Below are 25,000 nucleotides of genomic sequence, written 5' to 3' on the forward strand. Positions count from 1 at the left end.
GGAGGAACCAGAAAGGCAAAGCGGGCCAGTCGTAGCTACAGACCCCGGAGAACGAGCACCCGGTCCTGGATCTGTGAAACCCTGCAAGGACTTTCACCGGGAGCTCGATTCTGGCGCAAACCGAATGGACTCTGAACGCGGACTTGACTTACTTTTTGAAAACGAGAGAAAAATGTAAGAAACGTCAGTTTGAAGTTGCAAATTCAAACATACAGTATCTGTATTCTCTTACTTCTGTTGTTGAAACAATGAAAATGTTTTGTTAAAATAAAGTGATTTCTTCTTGAAAAGTGAAGTTTTTTTTGGGTGTTGTCGTTGTCGAGCGTCAAACAGAGAAGGGACGTGTTGATGGTCATTTGTGGTTCTGTAGGATGGTGCTAATTGAGCTTAAAACCTTCTATACAACCATAGGAGGTGCTCAGGAGAGAGAATGCAGCTTTAACACGTGAAACATAGACTTCTATACAACCAGAGGAGTCGCCCCCTGGTGGTCAGGAGAGAGAATGCAGAGAGAATATCCCCTTAAAGCCAAATAATACACAGACTACGATCATTATATAAAAACACTTTAATTTTATTGAAATACGGCAGTACATTAAATCAGTTTAACTGAGGCCAGCAATCGCACTGTAAAGCCGTTAAAGAATCATAAAGATATACATTTGTAATGCAGGAGTACCTAATCATATGTGTGTGTCGTAACAAGCTGCGTGTTTTATTGAGCCAACTCGTGTGTATCGTCTCTGCTCAGCAGAAGCTTTCTATTCCAGATCAATTTCCTGTGAAGAATCTTCCTAAAAAATAAACTAAATTTCTCTTTCGGACGTTCCCTTGAAGTCACGCATAGAGAGAAGAGAAGCAGCTCCTGATGTTCCACTTTTACATATTTTGTGTCCGGGCATTGAACCGTCAAACATAGGCGAGAACGGTGATTCACTGGTGATGAAGATAAGTCACATGGCGATGAAGATGAGATGCAGGGTCGTGTTCGATTACGTGGAATATGAGCAGCTGCATATAAACGTGATTACGTATGGAATATTGTCTTTTTTCAGATTAACGGTAAAAAAACGGAATATTTGTCGCATGTAAACATGGTCATGGTCAACCCAACAAGTTCAAACTTTGTGTGTGTGTGTATGTGTGTGTGAGAGAGAGATCAGTCGATGGTGTATTCGAAGGGGTAATCCTTCGTGGGCGCCAACTCGAAGGCAACGCTATCGAACGGGTTCTCCGTCACCCAACCGTCCACCGGGAACCAGGAGTCGTACCAGGAAGTGGTTCTCTTGGTGTCGGCTATAGTAGTGGGGGCTGTTGTTGTGGTTGTTGTGGTTGTTGTGGTCGTCGTTGCAGTCGGAGTGGTGCTTAACCCGGCTCTTAATCTCTGCTGACGCAGCCGGCGTAGACGCATGATGCGCAGCCGTCTGAGCCGCTCTGCGTTCTGAGCGGCGGCGTGACTGTCGACGGTGGGCTCCGCTGCCGCCGCGGGGTCTCTGGTCGCCGGCGTCGTCTTCGGCGCGACCGCCTTGGGCACCAGCCGGATGGGCCTCTTGCCGTGCAGCGACATGATCTGCTTGATGCGGTCCCAGTTGGACTTGGCCAAGGTGAAGCTGCAGGATGTGGCGCCGGATTCGTAGCCCACCATGCACAGCCGGGTCTGAGGGGTGTAGCCGTCGGCCTTGGCGGTCACCCGGAACTCCCCGGGGTTTAGCAGCCGCCAGTAATCACCGCCGACAGCTGTGTGTGTGAGTTCAGGGAAAAAATGTTCGGAAATGAAATTCCAGACCAAAAAAAAAGTAATTATTGTCAAATACAAAGAATCTTCAGTGGTTTAACCCGACCTACCGGTTTTGACGTCGTGCCGTATTCCCTCCACGGACACGGTGGCATTAGGCAGTGGATTTCCCTCCACGTCTCTCACGACACCTTTTATCCCTCGATGTACCTGCACAGGAAAGTATTACTAGTACTAGTACAACGACTAGTACGAATACTCTCACTAGTACTTCAGTTACAACCACAGAATAGTCTGAATAGGAGCTGCACCGGTTTTAAAGGCTTTAAAGATTGAGACTGTACACTCATGTTTACAATGTTTACTGAGGGAATAAATCAAGAGCGAAGTAGAGTTGATTATCTGTACAACCAGAGAAGTCGCCCCCTAGTGGTCAGGAGAGAGAATGTAGCTTTAACACAGCTCTCACTTGTTCGATGAAGGACAGCAGAGACTCGCGGTTGTTCTCCCACTCCTGAGGCAGTTCAGTCTCGTGGGGAAACTTGTCGCAGCCCAAGAAGACGGACAGCTCGAAGCAGTTGGTGTGCAGGTAGCTGAAGTCATTCATACCTGTGGGAGAGGAACAGGATGAGCTCACTCACAGCTGGTGGCGGCCAATCATTATCGTTCCAGTTTTCGATGCGGCACTTTCTTCTACATTCTCTTTCGGTATTCCTCTTGCCTCCTTCCGCATCAACACTTACTGCCCACCACTGGATCCCAGGTGGCCCTGTTGGTGATGCCCTGACCCCCGGTGACGTCATCTCCATGGCAAGAGCCCCGGTAGGTCTCCGTCATGGTCAGGTGGCTGTGGGCGTACGCCATGGCCAACCATCGGAACATGGCGTCATCCGCCGTCTCCTTCAAAGACCCCTCGTTCTGCCGCTGGATGCGAGCCCACGTCTCCTCGTTCATCTCACCGTTGCCTCTCCAGCGGCGGCTGTCGATCGACTTAAACAAAAGGGATCGTGATGATTATGAGCTTAAGATGAGATGTCTGGCTAAAGAGAGCATCAATGTGCTTTTATTTGGTTCTAGGCTTACAGAAAGCGACTGGCGCTGCATGTCAAAAGGGTACGCCACCAGTTTTTCTCCTCCTTGCAAATTCGCTCCGAGCACAAACGGGGTGCGCTCCATCCAGGAGATGATGGACTTCGTCTCTGTAGCGATCTGTGAAGACAGGAAGCAGAGAATGGTTTGAACGTCAGCACATCGCGTTGGACTGGAGGTGGTGAACGTTTGGATTTTCAACCCTCTAAAACACAAGCAGCTTTGGGCCGTTTGGTTGCTACATTGGCGATCATTGGGTCTTGGGGTTAAGAACGAACTCACAGAGCCATTGATGAAGTTTTCTGGCAGTGGGATGTGATGATTGGGCACGATGCGAGGCACCCAGCCCCTGTCCTCGGCTCCCCAGAGGATGCTGTTGAGGTCCGGGAAGTTCTGGAAGATGTCGTAACCTTCTTCAGTCCAGTGGCCCAGAGCCCAGTTCCCCATCTCCGAGCCCTGGAGGACGAGAAGGACGGGTCACATCAAAAGGTGGCTGCGAATGTTGGAGGAAGTGGCCGGGCAAGCTAACGGTGCAAGAAGCTCCGGTTACGTAAGCGCTGTGCGGGCGATTCGTGCCTGTCGTACCATCTCGTAGGCCAACTCGTAAGCGTCGGGGTTAAGCGAAGGCACCAGGTGTATTCTCACTCCGTCCACCAGCCGGCGCACTCTGGGGTTGTCGTCTTTGTACTCCTTGCACAGAAACTGCATCAGCAGGAGGAGGAGCTCTCGACCCAGCGCCTCGTTACCGTGGAGCCCGGCTGTGTACCGAAATTCAGGCTCACCTGGTGGTAGCCGGGGAATGAGAAAATAATAGCACACATTAGGACGGGCGGCGGTTTGACGGCGTCTCGGTGAGTTCTTCAGCCCGTCTGTCTGTCTCGTACCCGTCTCGTGCTCTCCTGGGTTGTCGGAGATCTCCATGGCGTACATCTTCAGGCCCTGAGAGCTTTTACCGACATTGTAGATCCTAGTGATATTTGGGCACTCTTCATTTATCACCTTCATCATCTGGAAGAGAAACAAAAAACATCAGTTCTCTGCAGAACCATAATATCTGGTTGTATAGAAGTCTATGCTTCATGTGTTAAAGCTGCAATCTTTCTCCTGACCACCAGGGGGCGGCTCCTCTGGTTGTATAGAAGTCTATGCTTTATGTGTTCAAGCTGCATTTTCTCTAATGACCACTAGGTGGCGACTCGTCTGGTTGTATAGAAGTCTATGTTGTGAATCACGCTCTGTCGTTATTCACTTCTCATAAACAGTCTGTGGTCAGAACTGGAAACAGACCTGTCTCATCTCCTTGTAGTTGTGGTGTCTGAAGTCCAGGTCGTCTGATGGGATGACTTCGTTCTCACTGCGGTAGCTGCCTGAAAGAAGCAACATGCTAATCATTGACTGGGTTTGATTTGTTGCTAACGCTGTGCATCTTTCTTGTGTAATGCGGCTAAACATGGGAAATGACCAGACTGTGAAAATGTTCTTATGTACTGTACGTTGACCTGATAAGGATTTCACAAAAAGCAGAAAAATGTAAAATACTTTGAGTGCAAGTACTTTGCTGGAAGTATATGTAAGAAGTGACTTCACACCACCGGGAAAATGGTGTAAAGTCCGTCATGCAACACACCGCCGGGGTGATGAAGTCCGTGTTGTGAAATAGACTTTTTGTTTTTGGCAGAAAGTGGAGGATGACATATTCCTGTAAGCAATGAAAACGCCTCTGACTCATGAAACTCCTCCAGAGCGCTTTGAGAGGAAAGGATCGACTCACTGGGGAGCTGGCAGGCCAAGATCTCGGCTCGGAGGCACAGGCTGCCGTTCCAGCTCTGGGGCAGGATGCGGATGTAGCGCGCCACCACGGGCGCCGCGAACTCGCCCAGCACCGGCGTGTCCTTGTCCACGTTTGCGTAGAACAACTGCAGGAGGGGCCGAAGAAACACAATACACACAATACATGACGTAAAACCGTTAAACTCCACGAAGCTCCACGGATGCGATCGGGTTGGAAAACGAGGTTCTCACCCATTCGGCGTAGCCGTCGTGAAGGGTCGTCCAGTCTCGGCTGTCGTTGCTGAAGGCCACAAAGTACGAGGACACGAAATCCTCTCTAGGGAGAAAAAAGAGGATTCAATATTCTATATTTTGTGTTGGTTTCAATCGACTTTGCTTCTGTAATCATGCAAATTTCCCCCCATGTTGGGCGGATGAATGCCATATCATCTTGTTTCGTCTTAACAAAGCCGCTGTTCACTTCCTGCTGGGCGGGAAGCAGCAGACGGAGAGCAGCTGGTGGACTCAGTGCAGCATTTAGCGGCTGAAGAGACAAAGATCTCTGTAGCAGCGGACTCACAGCTGCTCTGAGTTCCTCCCCTGAGTGATGACCCCGGTGAACTCCACCTCCCGGCGGGCGTCGACCTCGAACCAGTGGTTGCGCTCCTCCGACTCGGCGCACCAGGCGCCGCCGAACATGTCATCCTCGTTGTTGGAGGCCTAGAGCCAAACGCAGCGTTTACTTTTTTTTACATAAACCAGAGGTTCTAAAACTGTAGTACTTTTTACACTACATCTTAAAGGTACATTTAGTACTTGTTACAATACACCTCAGAGGTACATATAGTATTTTTTACAATACACCTCAGAGGTAGATATTGTACTTTTTACTCTACTATGAACATATAGTACTTGTTACACTACATCTCAAATTTACATATAGTACTTGTTACACTACATCTCAGATTTATACATAGTAATTGTTGCACTACATCTCAGAGGTACATATAGTACTTTCAGCCAACAAATAGTAGATATGGGGGCAAATGCAGATTTCTTTTTTTTCTTCTTTTTTCTATATATTTTTGTTTATAATCCTTTATTAATCCCACAGTGGGGAAATCCTTCTCAGCATGTTACTCATCTTTAGTAATTAAGGTGCAGTGGGCCGTTCCCTCCCCATGAAGCTTCATCTGAACTTTACAATAGTACAAAAGCACAAAGTAAACGGACATAAAATCTTGTCTACCTGCATGTTGAGTCGTCCCCTCGGAGCCGCGAAGCCGTGATGGGACTGGGAGGAAGCCAGCAGCTGGTCGTCCTCCACGCGGTGGGACTCCAGGCCCAGAGGAGGGCACTCTGCGGGGAACACACCGGAGGTTTGGGTTCTCTCTCTGAGAGGAGCTGGCAGACATTTCTCTCTTTTTAACGAGACGCAGTGAAACGTCTTGTTAAAGACGACGTCGCAGTAAAAACAAGAGGCTGAGTGGATTAAACGAGAAGTGGTGGAAGAAGTATTCAGAGGCTTTTATTTAAAGTACCGACAGTGCCATGTGGAAATTCTCCACGTCCTGCATTCAAACCCTTAATGAAGTACAAGTACATCAGCTAAATGTACTTTAAAGAAAAAGTATTGATTGATCAGTAAAATCTCTGTTGTGTTTCTGCTGCATTAATGTGCACGTTAACTCCTATGTCAGCTAAAAGTACTACAAGTACATCTAGGAGGTAGTGTTACAAGTACTATATGTACCTCCGAGATGCAGTGTAACAAGTACTACATGTACCACTGAGATGTAGTGTAACAAGTATGTTATGCACCTCTGAGATGTATAAGTATAAAGTAGCAGAAAATATAAATACTCCAAAGTACCTAAGCGTTGTATTTAAGTACACTAGTTACTCTAAAGTACCTAAGCGTTGTATTTAAGTACACTAGTTACTCCAAAGTACCCAAGCATTGTATTTAAGTACACTCGTTCAGGAGTTTTCTTACTCTTGAGCTCCACAGGAACAGAGATCTGCTTCAGCCGCTCCTCTTCCTCTTCCTCCCACCTCTTCTTCAGCCGCTCGGCTTCTCAGCGTGAAGAGAAAACAACAACAACAACAACAACAACAACACGTGAGTCATAAACCCCGAACCTCGCGCTCCGTCCCAACCGCCACCGCCGCACAAAACACTTCCACATGTTCTCCGGGCGCACCTTCGCCTCTGCTGACACACACACACACACACACACACACACACACACACACACACACACACACACACACACACACACAAACACACACACACACACACACACACACAAACATTCTTCAAGCACGCCTTCAAGGTCAACGTGGGCCAGAGGTCACGTGTTTGTGCATTTTTGTGACTTTACTTTCAAACACTTCTTCTCCTATTAAGATACATGTGCTACTTTTATTTTGAAACACAAGGACTTGTTTTAAAGTACTGTCATATGTTATTTACCATATTTAAATACATTTGATACTTTTATTTTGAAAAGTATGGACTATGGTCCAATAAATTAATGTTTATTTATTTTTGTTATAATAAAACAACTTTCAGCAAAACAACTTTCAGGACTACTTTCAGCGGCAGATTAATCCACACAAGACAAAGTACAAATGAAGTAAAAACCTTTTTCTGCCTTTTCTTTGCGAGCTCTCTCCTCCTCCTCCTCCTGCTTCTTGGCGGCCACTGTGAAGCAGAACCAGACAGACTCGTCTCAATAAAACCATCAATAAGCGATCGGGTTATTGATCTGAAGTTATCAAGAGAATCGACGCACGGTCGGCATAGTCGTACTCTTCGTACCACGGCACCTCGTACGGGGCGGAGGAGGTTTCCTCTGGAACACAAGCAGACGTCTCTTTATTACCATGAGGCTAGAAATAACATTATTACATTATTGTTTAATATTCTGGTAATGACTTAAACAAAAATGACTTTAAAACACTTCCTATGTTGTATTATAAAAGACGATATAACTGTTATTACAATATATTGAGATAATTATATATGTGTATATATATATATATATATATATATATATATATATATATATATATATATATATGTATATATATATATATATATATATATATATATATATACATATATATATATTACATATAATCATCCATATAGAGATAATATCTGGTGTAGATATGACTTATTCATTTGTATTTATCTGTACCTTAACAACACACATGGACACAGTTATACACACACAGAGAAAAGACACAACAACACAATAAAGAAGAAAATTTATGCAAATGAGCAAATAAGAATACGCCGGTAAATATACATTAGTTAGTTAAAAGTAGCTGTTATTATTTTTAACAAATTAAAATAGTTAATTGTTGTACGCAACATTATTTTACACTTGTTTGCAATTTAAACTTTTATGATCCACAATATAAGATAATGTAAATGTACCTGGTATATACATGATGACCTCAGTGGTTGTGGCTTGTTTGTTGTATCGACGACGCATCAAATCTGTGAGGAACACGGCATATTTACTGTATTATTACAACTTCATAACCTTAATATCATTATATTAGAACAGAGGTGCATCGTCAGCATACAGGAAAACCAAAAATTGCATACTTATACTAAAAAGAGTATATCTCTGCAACCACAAAGTCTATTTGAATAATGTTGGTGTCATAACAAAGGAAACACTTGAGAGATTTGTCCAGATGTGTAAAGATCAGCATTTGTTTCACTGGTTAAGAATAAATGAAGATGTCACACAGCCCAAATTAAAAAGTTGTAGGTTCACCAAAAAAAAAGAAACACTTTTAGGATGAGCATCTCTTTGGGATGGTGCAGCTGAAAGGTTTAAACCTCGAACCGATCACAGCACACTATGTGTGAACAATCTCACTGCAAAGCCTGACTTTGATAAAGTGAAGCAGAACTGACTGAGAGAGTATCTGGTGAAGACAGTTTAACCGAGAGCAGACAAACTATATATTTCTCTTGTATATCACTAATGGTGTTCAAAACATCCAAATTCAGCAGTAACATGAATGATGCAAAACCAAAATAATACTTTAGCTATTAAATTACTGTAGAGCAGTAAAAAGTAACATATTTTCCTCTGAGATGTCGTGGACTTTCAGTATAAAGTAGCAGAGTAGTATTTCAAAGTGAATACACACTTTATCAGGGTTATGATGCGTCTCTGCTTTTCTGACATAAATGACCTAGACTTTATTTCAGTATTTTGTTAATGAGCTCTAAAAAACGGTTCGTCGACCCGTGAAAGTCTCACCTAGGTCCGGCTCGACGGGCTCTTCCACTGCGGGTCCGTTGGGGGTCTCGGGTCGACTCACTGTGAAGGTCAAATAGTTAAAAAGACAAACATCTCTATGAGAATATTCTCTGATTCCCTCGAGAAGCTTCAGAGAACTTAAAGGAAGGGCTCGTTGCCTATCAGTGTGAAGCATTAACGTCTGTCCTGCTGCTTATTTACTATATGTGCATGTGTCTTGTTTAGTGTTGATGTATTGTCTGTGCCTCCAGTGTTTTATATGTGCTGGAGATATCGACTGTAGATACACTTGTTTTTCCTTGATGTGAATTAGTTGTGTCTATGTTACTGCCTGTATGTCTTAGTTGCATTGTGCTATTGAAAATGTTGTAATTTGAAAAGAAATCTGGCCAGGGACAACAGATAAAAATGAGTCTTTCTGCCTCACTTACAGTTTTACTGTTGATTAGTGTGCATTGTCCCTGCAAAATGAAATGAAAAAAAAAATAGAATAAAATAAAAATAAAAAAATAAATTTATATATATATATATATATATATATATATATATATATATATATATATATATATATATATATATATATATATACAAATATAAATAAATAAATACATAAAATAAATAATAATACATACACGTTCCCCAGCCCAGTTCGAGCAGCAGCCGCTCCTCTTCCTCATCCAAAGAAGGACTTTTGATGACGGTCATTGCCGCAGTTGTTGCCGCGGTCGTCGTAGCGGTGATAGCCTGTGGTTTCTTGGTGGCTTTGGGCGCCTTCGGCTTCTTGGTGGCTTTTGGTGCTTTGGGCTTCTTGGTGGGCTTCGTGACTTTGGGCTTCTTGGTGGCTTTGGGGCCTTTCTGCTTCTTGGCTTTGGCTTCCTTCTCCGCTGCTTTCTTTGCTCGGGCTTCAGAGAGACGAGGCAAAAGACGAGAAACATTCAGCCGCGTGAAGCCACTTATCCACGAAGACGCCGCGCAGCTTCCTCAAAACATTTCATTGGAGGGTTACTTGAAGTTTTATTCTCGTCTCACTGTGAGCACACAAGTCTTACTGCCGCTGTGAAACGCAGCCCGGACACATGAACGCAGCAGGAGCTGGCTCTTAGAGACAATCTGTCCCGTTTGTTTTGGTCCTGAACCAAACAAGAAAGAGTGGAGACCGTTGCCAAAAGGCTAATGATCTCCCCAGTTGCTCCTCTGAAAGGCAAGACTGCACCGAGTGCATGAAGGAATGTTACGTAAGAGTTGATCTCAGCGAGAGGAAGGTCACGTCCTCTCTGTCAAATCTACTTAATCACATTAACTCAACATTTTTGGGAAAAACGCTTTCTGAGAGTGAAAAGAGAAGATAAGCTATCCTAGCTTAGCATAAAGTCTTAAGCATTGGTACACAGCTAGCCTGGCTCTGTGTGAAGTATAAACTATACTTCGACCCCTCAAGGTGGTTCTAGTTCAACAGCTTAAACTCAGTTTCCTCTCAATAATCATTGAATGACTCTTTCTCCCATAAAAGAGTTGAAAAGAACACGTTGTCTTCTTCCATCCAGACAGGGGTTCCTTAGATGAAATATTTTCTCATTGAAACCTCTTGCTCTTACAAAGAACTTTCTTTAAAAAACAAATAGTTCTGCGTAGAACCTCAGCCTTCAAGAAGACCTTCAGGAGCCTTTATGTGAAAGACTTTGTGCTTTAAAGGAACGTCCCTTAACATATTTACTGAATATCACCTTTCTTAATCTTCAATAGGTAAATCTGCCGTTTGATGAGATATAAATTGTATAAATCCCAACTTTGTTCCATGCAACCTAATCCACATGTTGAGTACTTTTAAATGAGAACAAGTAAACACACTTTGTTGGAGGAAAGAGGGACGGAGGCGATGTCAGAAGCTTCAGTCCGCTCAGAGTGGCGTCACACCCCCTCCACTGTCTGATGAAGAACTGATTAAAGACCTTAAACTACATGGAGCATTGCAGAGAGGAGATCTCCGACCGCCATTAGACACAGAAGGCGGCTTGTTTTCCTGATGTTCCACCGGTCCTTGAACACAACAACCCCTCACTGCCAACGCATTACTCAGCTCAGGATGCCTGGACGGACAATTTTCCTGACTATGTGTGACTGCACAGAAACAACAGGAGACAACGAGTCATGTCATGAATAACGGGAAAACTTGCTCTAAATAGCTGCACACATATTTGTAATCCACCGCCCTCTCTTGCAGTGTCAAAATCTAATTTTAGAGCCAAATTTCTATTCAATAGTTGTTGAGATATTTCAGTTTGGACCAACGTTATGGATCAATCAGCTGACCGCCAGATACAAATATATATAAATATATGTAACAAGTCAACGTATCCAAAAGTGATGCATTTCTTTGTGCGTTTTCCGACAAAAGTCCAACAACAATACGATCATACGGGCTTTTCAAAATAAACTCCCGTCTTCACAGGAAACAACTCAGTTAGATTTGGGCACAATTACGTAGTTAGGTTTAGGAAAAGATCGTAAAATATGTATTTACAGTTTGGAAAAGGTTGTGATAAACCTAGTTATTGTTCAGATAAGATTGTGATGAACCTAGTTATTGTTTGCATTAGATCGTGATACACCTAGTTATTGTTTGGATAGGATTGTGAAATATGTAGATAGGTTTAGGAAACAAAAATACGTAGTTAGTTTGAGGAACATATTGTGAAACACGTAGTTAGCACCAAACCTACTTGGTCAGGTTTAATAGGTCGTCATTTAGGTATAAAAAGTGCCGTAACTTCATTGCACAACTTATGTGACAAAAAACATCCCAACCTGTGGGTGTTTTTGTGGTCTTCGTACTTCCTGGTTCATGATATAACAATTTAACAAAATAACTTACTCAACAAATGACACCACGTTATTTTTTAAAGGTATACAAGTGTTTACAAAAGCTGAATGATCACATGTAGTAATCTCTGTGCGGTCTGTTCAGGAAATACAAACGTAAGAACTTCTTAACTCCCCCGTGGACACTAATTGCATCGAATCGTTGGTGGTCGCAGTCTTCTGGACTGTGCGGGCTGTGTGGGCCGGGCTTAATGGGAGCAAACGTTCCAGCCATGTATACAAAACATCACAACGTTCTTGGCTTGATAGACTGCAGAAATCTTCAAAATGTGATTGTGAAACCGGGCAGAGGCCGACGCAGCATGCTCAGCAAAACCTTTTCCTGTAAACAGAGCTGTTCGTGGGTCTGGGGTTCAGTTAATGACGGCCTAGAACCACCGCACACCAACGGCTCCCACCACTGAGTCTCGTGGTTTTGCTTCACGCGGCGGAAAAAGTTAACATTCAGACTGTCGGTGCTAGTGACAGCGGGCCCTTTCTCCTAAAGCACTTCCTGCTTACTTGTGGAAAAAAGTCCTACTGGAAATAATTTCCGCTGTTGCTCAGACTTTATGATTTTTCTCCGAGACGTGATCGAGGCCGGAGAACGTCGCGTCGGCCAAGAAAACGTCAGACCTCCAACTGCAAGTTCCTGTCCCGTCGTCTCCGGATCACTGAAACAAATTGGCTGTGAGATGCATTTGGTGGGGCGTTAACGCCGAAGCGTTTCTGAGAGCATGAGGGAGGCTGAGCTGTGCAGGCGTTCAGGGAGAAAAGCTGGAGCTCTGGTCTACACAACAGCCAAATATTTTCCTGCCTGCAGAGATTGATTGCAGCCTTTTCCTGTCTGTGTATCTGGCTGCAAGCTGAGAGAAGACTGGAGGGGAAAGGTCAAGAGAAACGTGCAGGCTTGAAGCCTCCTCTGAACAGACTCGCTCACACCGTGACTCCGTCTTACCTGCCTCAATTTCCTCAGGTGTCTTCTTCTTCTTCTTCGGCTTCGTCCTCTCCACCTCCACCGCTTCAGCGGGCTCGTCCGATACCCAGACGCCGCCGCCCTCCTCCTCCTCCGGCTTCCTGGGCGCCACCAGTGCTCTGGTTTCTCTGGCGTGAACTCGACCTCCGGAGAGCTCGTTCTCCTCCGCGGCGCCCAGAGCGGCGCCCAGAGCGCAGCAGCTCAGGGTCAGACCGGCCCAGACCAGCAGGCACCCGGCCCTCATTCCTCCAGGTGGAAAAACACCCAAAACGCAGACGAGGGAAGAAGATCAGGCGATCCGCCTGAGGTCAAACGACCTGTGAAGACTCACAGAGGTCAACGTCCGACCTGCAGACGCTCAGACGCAGCTTCCCGCGGACGTCCCAGAAGACCCGGAGAAGGGTTTGTCTTCTGCACAGAACAAAAGGATGAGCCGGCGGAGGTCTGGAGAGCTTCCTCCTCTTCTAGAGAAGAGAGAGAGAAGGTTAAAGCTGCTGATCCTGCTGGAGAGGAGGATCTGTCTGGAGGGGGTTTCTGCAGCAGCATGCAGAGCAACACACCTCCCTCCTCTTCCTCCTCCTCCTCTTCCTCCTCCTCCTCCGTCACATCTCTCCCTCATGGCCCTTCACCCCCTTTTCCCCTCACCCATGTCTGAGCGGAGGGGAGGAGCATCTGCCACATGTGACATTCCTACGAGGGAGGAAAGAAAGAAAAGGAAGGAACTTCAGAGAAAAACCTTTTTTAATCACATTTTATTGGATTTTTATTATATTATATTATATTATATCTATATCTATATCTATATATATATATATATATATATATATATATATATAGATATAGATATAGATATAGATATAGATATAGATATAATGTAACTGATCTCATGATGCACCAAAATCAATAATGAAGTTAAAACTAGTGTATTGCATACTTTTATTTAAAAGTAATGTTATCAGAACAATATAACAGCACTCTGGAGCAACAACAATTTAACATACATAAATATTTTTTTATTTTTTATGAAGAGGTATCAGAAGAAACATTTGTGTTTCATAAGGGAACAACATAAACAGTGTGTTCAGCAGTAAGGGTCCCTGTGAGGGACACGCCACTCCTTCTTTTGTCCACGTTCAATCAGTAATGTAAAAAAGACTCTTTACTTAAGACGACGTTTTTTATGACTATTTTCTTTCTACCGAACACCAGCCAACGTATCACTGCATCTCTTCTCGGTACTGTCCCTTTAAGTGAGGCCTTCATATTAGATCATCTTTTAAGACACATGTTGGTTCCTATGACACAAATAATTGTTTATTGTTTCTCGTCGTGTTTCTTGATTTTTGAGTCCAGTGTTCTCTCATTTTGCTCTGTGTTGGGTCTCCTCCTTCACCTCCAGAGGTAAACATCTGTCTCTTTATCTGCTGAAGTTCACCAGCTGGTCTCCAACCGGTCTGATCTTCAGTCTGGAGGCAAAACTAAAGTCTCTGCAAGACAACACGCCTCAGCAGAGCAGCTGCAAACCTCGAAAATGTAATTTAACAATAATTTATTGAATGTTTTACACCCTCTAAGTTGGCCCGTAAAATATGCATGAAATGTTTAAACTCTCTACATGTTAAAAACATGTGGACTCCACCGACATCATAAAGTAATTACACAACACTTTTTTGCATTGTGGTCAGCGGGACACATGTTACCACAGAAGAAGAACGGTTCCCAGATGTGAGGACGGAAGTATTTTAACTGAGTCGTGTTTTAAAGTCAGCAGACGATCGACTGAGAACAGTGAAGACAATAAGACGTTAAACACGCTGCTAGAATACAACAGGTGTTATGAATTAAAAAGACCAAGAATACTGATTTCTGCCTCCATCTGTCTTCAATACTTCTTCCTGTTCGAGACTTTCTTAACGTTCTTTCCCAGCAGACGGCAACACGATGTGTCAGTTCTTAAAATACTTTGATTTCATGAGCTGAGAAACATCCGTGTGTTTTTAATATTTTAACATCTGGAAAGAAACAAAAAACGTTGAATCAATTATTTTTTTTTGTGATGTTTGTTTCTGAAACCTTGAAACAAAATACTAAAACATTAAAATGCTACAATACTACAATACTAAAATACTACAATACTTTTACACTTTGTCTCGTTCACCACAAAGAACGGAGCCGCCGACATCTGTGGATCAGAGCATGTGATTGCATACAGATGTGTATGTGTGTGTGTGTGTGTGTGTGTGTGTGTGTGTGTGTGTGTGTGTGTGTGTGCGTGTGTGTGTGTGGGAGAGAAGGCCCTTGAGCACAGAATAGTTACTTTGTGTGTCATTGAGATGCTTTAAGTGCAGAATGAGTTGAACTCGGCCAAAAAGAGTCAGATGGAGTTCACCAGTCAGACCATCACACACAAACTGGGACCAGTAAACTGATCTGACTCTAAACGTCTAAACAAAAACACATTTACTTCAAGAGAGGGAACAGGAAGTGAAGAAACGCTGACTCACTGCTGCAGCAGCCTGAGGAAAAACAATATTCATGTGTTACAATATTACAATATGTTCACAAATGTTATAGAACTATTAAAACTGTTGATCTTCTGACTTCACATCAACATATGTGTGTGTGCGTGTGTGTGTGTGTGTGTGTGTGTGTGTGTGTCTGTCTCTGTGTGTCAACTATTAAGTCGAAAAACTTGACGTGTAACCTCATATATTAAAGACATTTATCAGCTGAACTTCACGTTTCTAAACTAAGATCCTAACTTTATTCCTGATAACCATCATGTTTCATTCAGCTTCATTTCATTTAGCTTCTTTTTCTCCTTCAAATAATAAAATATATTAATACATAATGTGTATTTATTCACCATGAAGTAGCAGAAACATGAACAGCGTCATAACATTGAAATGCAACTATCACACATCAGATTGGAGGAATGATTTAGATATTTATTTAGATATTAATGCACTTTTTCTTTTAATAAAAATACAAAACAGGGAAGAAACTTCAATACAAATGTTTATCAAAATAAATTATAGCATAATTACATTATGAATATAAACTGTTTGGCACGCCGTTGCTCTCCTGAATGAAATAATTGTGCCATTAAAAAAATACAATAATTGCAGGTATTGTCTCAGGTGAGCTGCATCACGTGCTCACCGCGTCACCGCGCGTAATACTGATGAAACGGCGCGAGCTGCAGTGGCGCGAACAGCTGAGTGTGCGCGCAGCAGAGCGGCCTGAAGGTCAGAGGAGAGGAGAAGCAGCATGATGATGATGATGATGATGATGATGATGATGATGATGATGATGATGTGAAGCCGTGCTCTTCCTCCTCCTCCTCCTCCTCCCTCCCCCGCGGCCGCTCCTTTTTCCACTTGGTGCGCCGGTTCTGGAACCAGATCTTGACCTGAGTCTCGGAGAGCCGCAGCGCGGCGGCCACGCGGTGGCGCTCCAGCACCGACAGGTAGCGGCCGCGGCGGAAGCTGCGCTCCAGCACCTGCAGCTGCTGCGGGCTGAAGGCGGTGCGGACCCGCCGGGTCCTAGCGCCCGCCCTCCGGCCACACGGAGCCTCGTCGGCCTCTGCGGCCGCGGGATGCGGCTGCTTTCCGGGTTCATCTGCGGGAGAAGACGCTCCTGGAAGAGAGACAGGGTTCTTATTACGGTCATCGAAAAGCTGGAAAAGTCATGGAAAAGTCATTGAACAATCCCCAAAGTGTAGTAAAAGTCCCGTAAATGTGTTATATTCATGTGTTCATGACGGTCATTTACGCCGAGTTTGAAATAATAAATATGCTTTTAAAAGAAAGAGTCTCAAAATATAAGCAGACATACATACAGGCATCTATATAAATGTTTATTCTTTTAATCAAACTATTGACTCTCATTCATTTATGTCATTTAAGGTTTACTGTATGCGTTGAATCCTCATTGTTAGTTTAAATTTAGCACTTTTTGCTGTTTACAAACAGATTTCACTACATGTTTGCTCATGGACATTTTGTTAAAAGTTAAAATACATGAAAATTTGGTTTAATGCATTGGAAAAGTCATGGAAAATTTGTTTAAAGATCATGGACATTTGGTTAAAAGTCATGGAACTCCATACTCTGGGTTCATACACTTTGTGACCAGTGGATTTTCAAATGTTTGGTCATGTAAATGTGGTTTAAAGTCACGTAAACTCATTGGTCAGGCTGTATTTTAATAAAGAGTATGCTTGTGTCTCACCTGTCGCCTCCTTCTCCTCTTCCTCGCAGATCTTCCTCCTTGTGAACTTCTTGGGGTCCAGGATGTCCTCCACGGAAAACGGCGTGTGGACCAGCGGGGCTTTGTGTGCGTGAGGCGGCATGTCGGCGCGCTGTGGCCGGCGGTGAGGACGCGGGGTGGCGGGGTGTCTGCTCCGGGAGGGTTTATATGCACGGAGAGACGCACGCGCAGCTCTCTGCACACGTCTCATTTACATGACATTCAACAAGTTGCACCAAAATGGAGCAACAATGTCGCCCCGCCGCGTGGCGCGCGCGCCGCCGGGGGTCCATTGAGCTGGTTGTTTATTTATTTATTAGCGGGCATCTGGTGGAGGCGCGCCCGCGCTCTCTCGCGCCGTGTTCCGCTTTGTGCACCGGCGTGTCGGACACGTGAACGCGCCTTGTGATGCTAATTGATGGACTCATCAAAGAAAGTGTTATTCCCTTTTGTCCTGTTGAGTGCAACATCCCACAATGCACTGTTTGATGAGCAGCACTAAAGCAACTTTAGGATCACAATATAATATGATAATGTTTTTATTTACAAGCAGACAAGTTCCCTCACAGCTTTATATTTAGTTTTAATTTAGTTATTAGTGCAGAAACAATTTGATCTAATAAGTTAATAAATTCATTACTTTAGGTATTACTCGTCTTTCATTAAGCAGAAATGCCAAATATTTTATTCTGCGAGTGTTTTGAAACAACAGCTAATTAATAAAACATAGAATCATAAAAACATGACAAAGTGAAAAACATTTTCATTTTGTATTCAAGATTTTGTTCTTTCATTCTTAGAAGAAGAAGAAGAAGAAGAAGAAGAAGAAGAAGAAGAAGAAGAAGAAGAAGAAGAAGAAGAAGAAGTAGATCTTTTCTCCAACATTTTAAGAAGTCGTTTGAAAGAGAAGAAGAGATTCATCACAACATTTTTGGACTAGGAGGAAGTGTACTGATACCTCTATGTACTACTACGTTCATGTGCTAATACATTCATGTACAAATACTCGTTAGTTCAAAAGTATTACTGTACTTGAAGCTTCTTTAAATACTTGTAGTTGATTCCTAACGAAGTCGGGTCCTCTTAAGAAGAGTTTTATCTTTTTGATCGTCAAACAGTTTAAAAAGGTTTATGACTTATTTTAAAGTTCAGTATGTCTTCCTGAGATGTAGTTTAACTACACATATAAATACTTCTGCACAGTATTTGAGTAAAAGTACACAAACTCTTTCATATTGAACCTCATAATGCTTCATTAACTTAACAATCAGGTCACAGATCAAATCTTTAAATCCACATTATGCTGATAGTCTCCTAATACCAGGAAGAGAGAGAGAGAGAGAGAGAGAGAGAGAGAGAGAGAGAGAGAGAGAGAGAGAGAGAGAGAGAGAGAGAGAGAGAGAGAGAGAGAGAGTGTGGTGTGTGTGTGTGTGTGTGTGCGGGCGTGCATGAAGCAGCAGCTTGCCGTCTCTCGGCAACAGACTCCTACAGAGCTGCCGGCCCATCAGGACAATTAGCAGATGTCACCAGTAGTTTGACCTCCTCTGACCCTGAGCTGTGTGTGTGTAATGTGTGTGTGTGTGTGTGTGTGTGTGTGTGTGTGTGTGTGTGTGTGTGTGCGCGAGAGAGAGAGAGAGAGAGAGAGAGTAAGACAGAACATGTAAATTGGTTCAAACCAGCCAAACATATATATATATATATATATATATATATATATATATATATATATATATATATATATATATATATATATATATATATATATATATATATATATATATATATGTATATATATATATATATATATGTATATATATATATATATATGTATATATATATATATATATATATATATATATATATATATATATATATATATATATATATATATGTATTAGGGCTGGACATGTTAACATGTTATAAACATGTTATAAATGCTCCAGCATTCCATTAACGCAGACAATTATTGCATCATGTGTTATTGTTATTCATACATTATCTGCATGCTGGTGTTTTGTTTTGTTTTAGCATCGGGAGGCTCAACACTACTACACACACAGCAACCAAGAAAAAGGAGAAAGAACCCACACTCTTAAACGAACAATTTCATTTTAAAGACGGCATAGAAGATAAAATCAAAGTTATTTTTAATTTTTCCTATTAAAAGACAAATGTTTCTTTTGGTACCTGTAAGAAAACTGATGGATATACTGTTAACTTGCTTTTGCATATATATGCATATATATATATATATATATATATATATATATATATATATATATATATATATATATATATATATATATGATGTGATGTGTCTCCTAACAGATGTGCGTCAGCAGAGGGAGGAGGAGTCCGTTCTCCTCACAAAGCCTCGGGGTGTTTCCTGCAGCACCCTGGGGTGCCCTCGCATTCCTGCGCTCTTTTGCGACGCGTCCCGTGGCACACTTTGTCTTTGTGCCGCTCGTCTCTTTTACTGGTTCCTGAACCAAAGAAGCTCCCGATGAGCGTCAGGTGGTCTCCCGCCAGCACAAAGCCTTTTACTCATTTATTGTTCACATTGATGTTTAATCTGCTCATCCAGACACTGATCAGCTGCTTTCAGAGGCAGGAACATCGTGTTTATCTGCGTCTTTTAAAGCTCTTTACTTTCACTGCACATCCACCAGTAGAGCAAGAACACAAGCAGTATAATAAAGTATATTCAGAGAGTAGTATGTGTAATATATGAGGTAAAGAACTACAATGAACAAGAACCAGCGGACAGAACACAGTAAAGTCTGAAATATAATCCAGACTCCTGAGAATCTCAAGAAATATCAAACGGTTTTAGCTGATGAGTCAGTTTTTCTTCTCATATTTTGTCTTTGGGCTCAAGAGACGACCGTTGTTCTATTTGTATTTCTTTGTATTTCAGGTCAAACTAATGTGTCGTAAGAAAGAAGTATCAGAATATCATATCATACACTCATATGCAGCATTATATACACTTATTATGGGTTATTATCTGCTTATAGCATGTATAGTTATAGTTATAAAGCACTCATAAATGTCCATCATGCTCTATTACACTAAACACATGATACAATATTTTATAATCACTTTTATGGTTTCATAACTGACGGTCAAGCTCACATTTTACTGCGAAGATCTTAAGTTTTATGATTCTCATAGTTGTAATATATTAGTATCTTGTTTTTAATGCATTATAAAGTTACTTTAAGTAAAGTAAAACGTTTTTTTAACAAAGTGTTGTGTTATTATTGCATATGTTTAATTAGATTTATATGTTTAGGTAAGTAAATGAGTCTGTATCCAATGGTAAAGCCTTCATACCATCTAATACGCAATATAACTGATAACTGATATTAATACTAATACTAATAATAATAATACAATAAAAAGCTGCATATAGTAGTTAAATGTTTATGTTTTACCTTTGTCCAGGCTGTTCTTGTTTTTGGCTCTTTGTCTATTTCTGTATATTGAGAGCAGTTAAAACTAACTAATTCTTTGCATATACTCGGTCAATAAATCTTATTATTAAGATACTTTCTTTTTTTCCTGTTTTTTTCATTTTCTTTTTCGTTGATGATGGACGTAATGTGCTCTTCCCCCGCCAGCCTGCGGTGGCGCTGCTGAGCTGGCCCGCTACGGCAACCCGGAAGTTGATGCGCCGAACGATTTTCTTTTTTTTCTCCATTGATTTGAAAACATGGCGTCGGAAGCAGAGGCGGGTAGTGTTGCTACCGCAGAGCCGGACGCCGGAGACGGGTACGTGAGCGTCCTGCCCGGCACCTTTCACCGCTACGAGCACATCGGCTCCGGTTCTGATCCTAACGGACCGATATTTACCACATTTAAGCTCCTTTTGAAGCCGGAAACGCGGTTAGCAAACGGGCTCGCTGACGTCAGCCACACTGACTCCGCGCTCCGGTGCAGCTCAGCTGCTCTTTGTGAGGATGAAACATGTCCAGATCTCTCATCTTCACGTTGCCTTGTCTGCTGCACGTAAACAGATAGCAGAGCATACTTTAATACTCTGCGTGCGTTGACACCCCCGTTTAATAACCGAGCATGTCAGTTATAAACCCTGCACGCCAGATTCCGTTGGAAAAACGTCAGTTTAAGCGAACACGGTGTATTTCAGTAGTATTGAGAAGGATTCAGATCATGTAATCACGCAAAATTAGTAGTACTTTGTTGCAGAAGTATTCGGTTCCACGTCCTGCATTTAAAAAGTACACCGTGTGTGTGTGTGTGTGTGTGTGTGTGTGTGTAATTAAGTAATCATGTATAAAAATAAGGATGTATGTGTGTTGGTATACAAGTGTGTATAAACAGTATGTACATATATGTATGTATGTGTATATAAATAAATAAAGCCGCTGGTAAACAAGTAAAGCACAATTTGAAATGAGAAATATTTTTATGTTGTGTTATGGCATTTTCAGAGCTGCCAACTTTTTCAAAATTTCACATTTCTACATTGGAAATCATTAATTAAACAGTTTTCAACATTTCTTCATCTGCTCTCATCTTCCTGCTGAGTGCAGAGACGCTGCATTCAGGGACCTGCCCACCAGCATGGACACGGAGTCCTCCAACGGCAAAGAGGGAATGGTAACACACATTTACTACATCACTATGACTTTCTCCTTCTACCAGTGTGTGTCCTGTCCTCACCGCTGCTCTGTGTCTCAGGAGACGGCCGGCGAGGGCTCGGAGGCAGCGGACGCTCTGGCGGGCTCGGGGGACGAAGAGAGTGGGCGCTCGCTGGGCGACGTGGAGCTGCAGTGCGCTCTGTGCATGAAGTGGTTCACCGCCGACACGTTTGCCATCGACACCGCGTACGTACGGCTCACACACCAGCTGGTGGTTTGTTTTATATAACAAACACACACACACACACACACACACACACACACACATATATATATTAACATATGACGTCTCTCATGATGCAACTCTCTAACTACGTCTCTGCACTACTGTTTGTTTTGTTAGTTTAATATTATCATTTCTTCTAATTCTATTCTTCGTATATTGTGCATTTTTCTTTTATTTGTGTTTAATATGCATTTTCTTATTACTCTATTCTATTTTAGTTTTTTTTATATATGTATTTAGAATTTTGCTTATTCTAATTGTTTTTGTATATATTGGGAATTTTTCTTAATCTATTGTTTTGTATATTTTTGGCATTTTTCTTCTTATTCTATTCTTGATATATTATGCATTTCCTTAACATGTTCTTCAGTGTTTGTAATAATTGATTGTATATATTGTATATAAGAGTGATCAATAAGGGTCCATCTCCTCTGCAGGACGTGCCTTCCCTTCATGACCAACTACGTGTTTCACTGCAACGTGTGTCACCACAGCGGCAACACATACTTCCTCAGGAAACAAGCCAGTAGGTGTTTGCAGACCTTCGACACGCTGATAATCTTTTTTTTTTTTAAAGAATAGAACAATGTGCTTTAATCACACCTTCACCCCCCCATTGCGTGCAGACCTGAAGGAAATGTGTCTCACGGCACTGGCCAACCTGACCTGGAGGTCCAGGACCCACGACGAGCACCCGAAGACCATGTTCTCCAAAGACAAGGTGAGCTGTGTGACGATTATCACAGTTATTATGACTAAAATAACACCATGTCCAATCGCATTGCGTGTTCAAATATTAACTATACACCCAGATTTAAGATTATCGCTAATATACAGATGTTTATAAATTAGTATGATTTTATATGAACGTTTTTGGACGTTCTCCTCCTGCTGGGATCAGATTTATTATATATTATCCTATATTATGATCCTTCACATAATGTTTTACTGTATTTGCTTGGTGTAGTTGTCTGTGCACTCTTATTTTAATTAATCTGTTTGCTTCCTACTGCTTACATCTCGGTTACTTTATTATTTAATATTTTGTTATTGTCAAGGTCATAAAATTTAATCTGAAGTGCTGTTATCTGAGTGATATTTATCTTTTATTGCACTATCTTTATTGTTTTTTTATTGAATTTACATTTGTATTCTCATTATTTTATTGTTTTATTCTATGTTCATAATATTTTATCACACATCAACATCCATCATTTAAACATCCTCTTGCTCCTTGAGACACAGCAAGTGTAATTATGCAACTATTAACTTGTAAAAAACATATATATAAAGATTTACACTGTTGTTGTGAACGCTGCTCCGTTCACTACTGGTAATAATTGCATATTTCCCATAACCCCCTGCAGGACATCATCCCGTTCATTGATAAGTATTGGGAGTGCATGACGACGCGCCAGCGGCCCGGGAAGCTCACGTGGCCCAACAACATCGTGAAGACGATGGTAACGAGAAGCCCATACTGCTAAATAATAATAATAATAATAAAAATAATAATAATAATAATGTCATTATTAAGCAACAACAAGTACTCAGCAGTAGTACTGTAGTGGAGAAATACTCTGAGGTTACTGAGGTAGAAATAACCTCTACTTATATTGAAAGTACTGAAAATAAAAGGCTTTTCTAAAAGTTATATTAATATATATTATGTTATAATGTTGGATTAATTAGTTATAATTATTTATGCAATTATTATAATTATCTTAGGACCAAATACATTTTATAATAATGATAATTGCACAAAACCAGAACTTCAAATATAGTTTTCTAAACATGTGCAAATTAGTTTATTTTAAATATTTTTCATTAAAAAAATAAATCTTGAAATCTTTATTTTTGTATTTAATAATATTTTAGATGAGTTTAATTTAATCCCCAGGTATAAAAGATGTAAATAAGTCATAACAAAAAAGAGTATTGACTGTTTTACTTAATCTCTATTAATGCAGCATAACCCAATTGTTAAATATATTTAATTGTACTTATCTGCAACATTTCTCTTAATAAGTAGCTAACATTTGAAACTCTCAAATAATAATACATTTGTCTGTATTTCATATTTTTTCAGAGCAAAGAGCGCGACGTGTTCCTGGTGAAGGAGCACCCAGACCCCGGCAGCAAAGACCCGGAGGAGGAGTACCCCAAATTTGGCCTGTTGGACCAGGTAGGAGGACAGAGGACGAGGAGGAAGAAGAGGAGTGTTATTTTGGGGGTGTGGTCTGACTCCAGCTGTTTCTGTTCTGCAGGACTTGGGGAACATAGGCCCCTCATACGACTCCCAGAAACAAACCACGGCCGCTCCGGCCGCCGGCGGCCTGAATGGTGAGGAAGAAAAACAGAGAAAAAGTAATTTTACTCCGCAGACGTTGTTTTGGTGACGCAACGCGGCATCAGGGGAGTTGTGGTCTTCATCGCAGCCATTGGGATTCCTTCAGGGTTCATGTTTCAGGAGGTTTTTATTTATTTTTTTAACCACAAACAAACAGATTTTAAAAAACGATTTAAAACACAGATTAATTATTTTTGTAAATGTTTTTACTCTGATGACTTTAACTCTAGACGTCCAGTGACTAAAATCCTTCTTTCGTTGAATATAGTATATAATATAGAGTTAAAAAACACTCGAATCTTTATAAATGTGGATTGACTGAATGAAAAAAACAACCGCAACCACCAACAGCGAGCAAATGAAACGCACCTCGTTTAAAAAAAACAAAACAGATTTCTCTGGTTTGAAAATTGTGGAGACCTTTATTAATCGTGCATAATGGCATTGATACAGCAGCATAACTCGCTGTGTATCTAGCGTCTCAGACGTGACATGTGACATGTGACACGGCGCTCTTGTGATTGTTCTTCCAGGTGGATCTTCCTTCTCAGGTGAATATTGTGTGTGAAGTGTTTTTTTCTGGAGCTGATCTGTTTCTGTCTCGTCCCTTCTGGGTAGAAGTTGGTCCTGAGGTTCCTCAATAAGCATCTCGAGGGCAACTTCATCCTCGTGCAGTTGTAACCCTGCCCCTGCCCCTTGACCCCTCCCACCCACCTGTCTGCTCTCTGCTTGTGTTTGGTATCCCTCCCCCTGCTCCCCTTTGACCAATGGACACGCCTTCCTTGTTT

The 25,000-nt window shown here is 41.9% G+C and overlaps 3 protein-coding genes across 7 annotated transcripts in view; 2 read left to right on the forward strand and 1 right to left on the reverse strand.

Moving 5' to 3' along the window:
- The window catches only part of ddx56 (DEAD (Asp-Glu-Ala-Asp) box helicase 56), an 8,031-nt gene extending 7,741 nt beyond the window's left edge, over positions 1-290 (forward strand). Inside the window, exon 15 of the mRNA XM_068573485.1 lies at positions 1-290. This exon is cut by the window's left edge and continues 49 nt beyond it. Within this exon, the coding sequence (XP_068429586.1) occupies positions 1-35 (35 nt within the window). The 3' untranslated portion in view covers positions 36-290.
- A 300-nt stretch (positions 291-590) lies between these two features.
- aebp1a (AE binding protein 1a) lies at positions 591-13,185 on the reverse strand. Of its 2 annotated transcripts, XM_068573483.1 has the most exons (20): positions 12,704-13,185; positions 9,519-9,788; positions 8,887-8,946; positions 8,043-8,105; positions 7,393-7,452; positions 7,242-7,301; positions 6,591-6,668; positions 5,844-5,953; positions 5,175-5,314; positions 4,847-4,931; positions 4,596-4,740; positions 4,112-4,191; positions 3,709-3,832; positions 3,410-3,606; positions 3,107-3,280; positions 2,819-2,944; positions 2,479-2,725; positions 2,205-2,344; positions 1,846-1,945; positions 591-1,737 (listed from the first exon to the last, which is right to left on the reverse strand). In XM_068573483.1, the coding sequence occupies exons 1-20, from the start codon at positions 12,963-12,965 to the stop codon at positions 1,160-1,162; spliced, it is 3,099 nt and encodes a 1,032-aa protein (XP_068429584.1). In that variant the 5' UTR covers positions 12,966-13,185; the 3' UTR covers positions 591-1,159. The 2 variants fall into 2 exon arrangements, with proteins under 2 accessions (XP_068429584.1, XP_068429585.1); XM_068573484.1 differs by lacking the exons at positions 9,519-9,788; positions 12,704-13,185 and adding an exon at positions 9,318-9,336.
- A 7,449-nt stretch (positions 13,186-20,634) lies between these two features.
- Positions 20,635-25,000, forward strand: part of ash2l (ash2 like, histone lysine methyltransferase complex subunit) — a 9,696-nt gene continuing 5,330 nt past the window's right edge. The window contains exons 1-9 of one of the 4 annotated variants that reach the window (XM_068574777.1): positions 20,635-20,746; positions 21,529-21,595; positions 21,677-21,822; positions 22,300-22,388; positions 22,489-22,583; positions 23,230-23,325; positions 23,952-24,047; positions 24,130-24,229; positions 24,746-24,763. In XM_068574777.1, the coding sequence (XP_068430878.1) occupies positions 20,688-20,746; positions 21,529-21,595; positions 21,677-21,822; positions 22,300-22,388; positions 22,489-22,583; positions 23,230-23,325; positions 23,952-24,047; positions 24,130-24,229; positions 24,746-24,763 (766 nt within the window). In that variant the 5' untranslated portion in view covers positions 20,635-20,687. The remainder of the gene's footprint in view (positions 20,747-21,528; positions 21,596-21,676; positions 21,823-22,299; positions 22,389-22,488; positions 22,584-23,229; positions 23,326-23,951; positions 24,048-24,129; positions 24,230-24,745; positions 24,764-25,000) is intronic. The other 3 variants (XM_068574779.1, XM_068574778.1, XM_068574780.1) reach the window with 3 other exon arrangements.

Source organism: Clinocottus analis, unplaced genomic scaffold (genome assembly GCF_023055335.1).
Source record: "Clinocottus analis isolate CAN_PGR_092001 unplaced genomic scaffold, fCliAna1.0.p SCAF_13, whole genome shotgun sequence".
Taxonomy (NCBI): Eukaryota; Metazoa; Chordata; class Actinopteri; order Perciformes; family Cottidae; genus Clinocottus; species Clinocottus analis.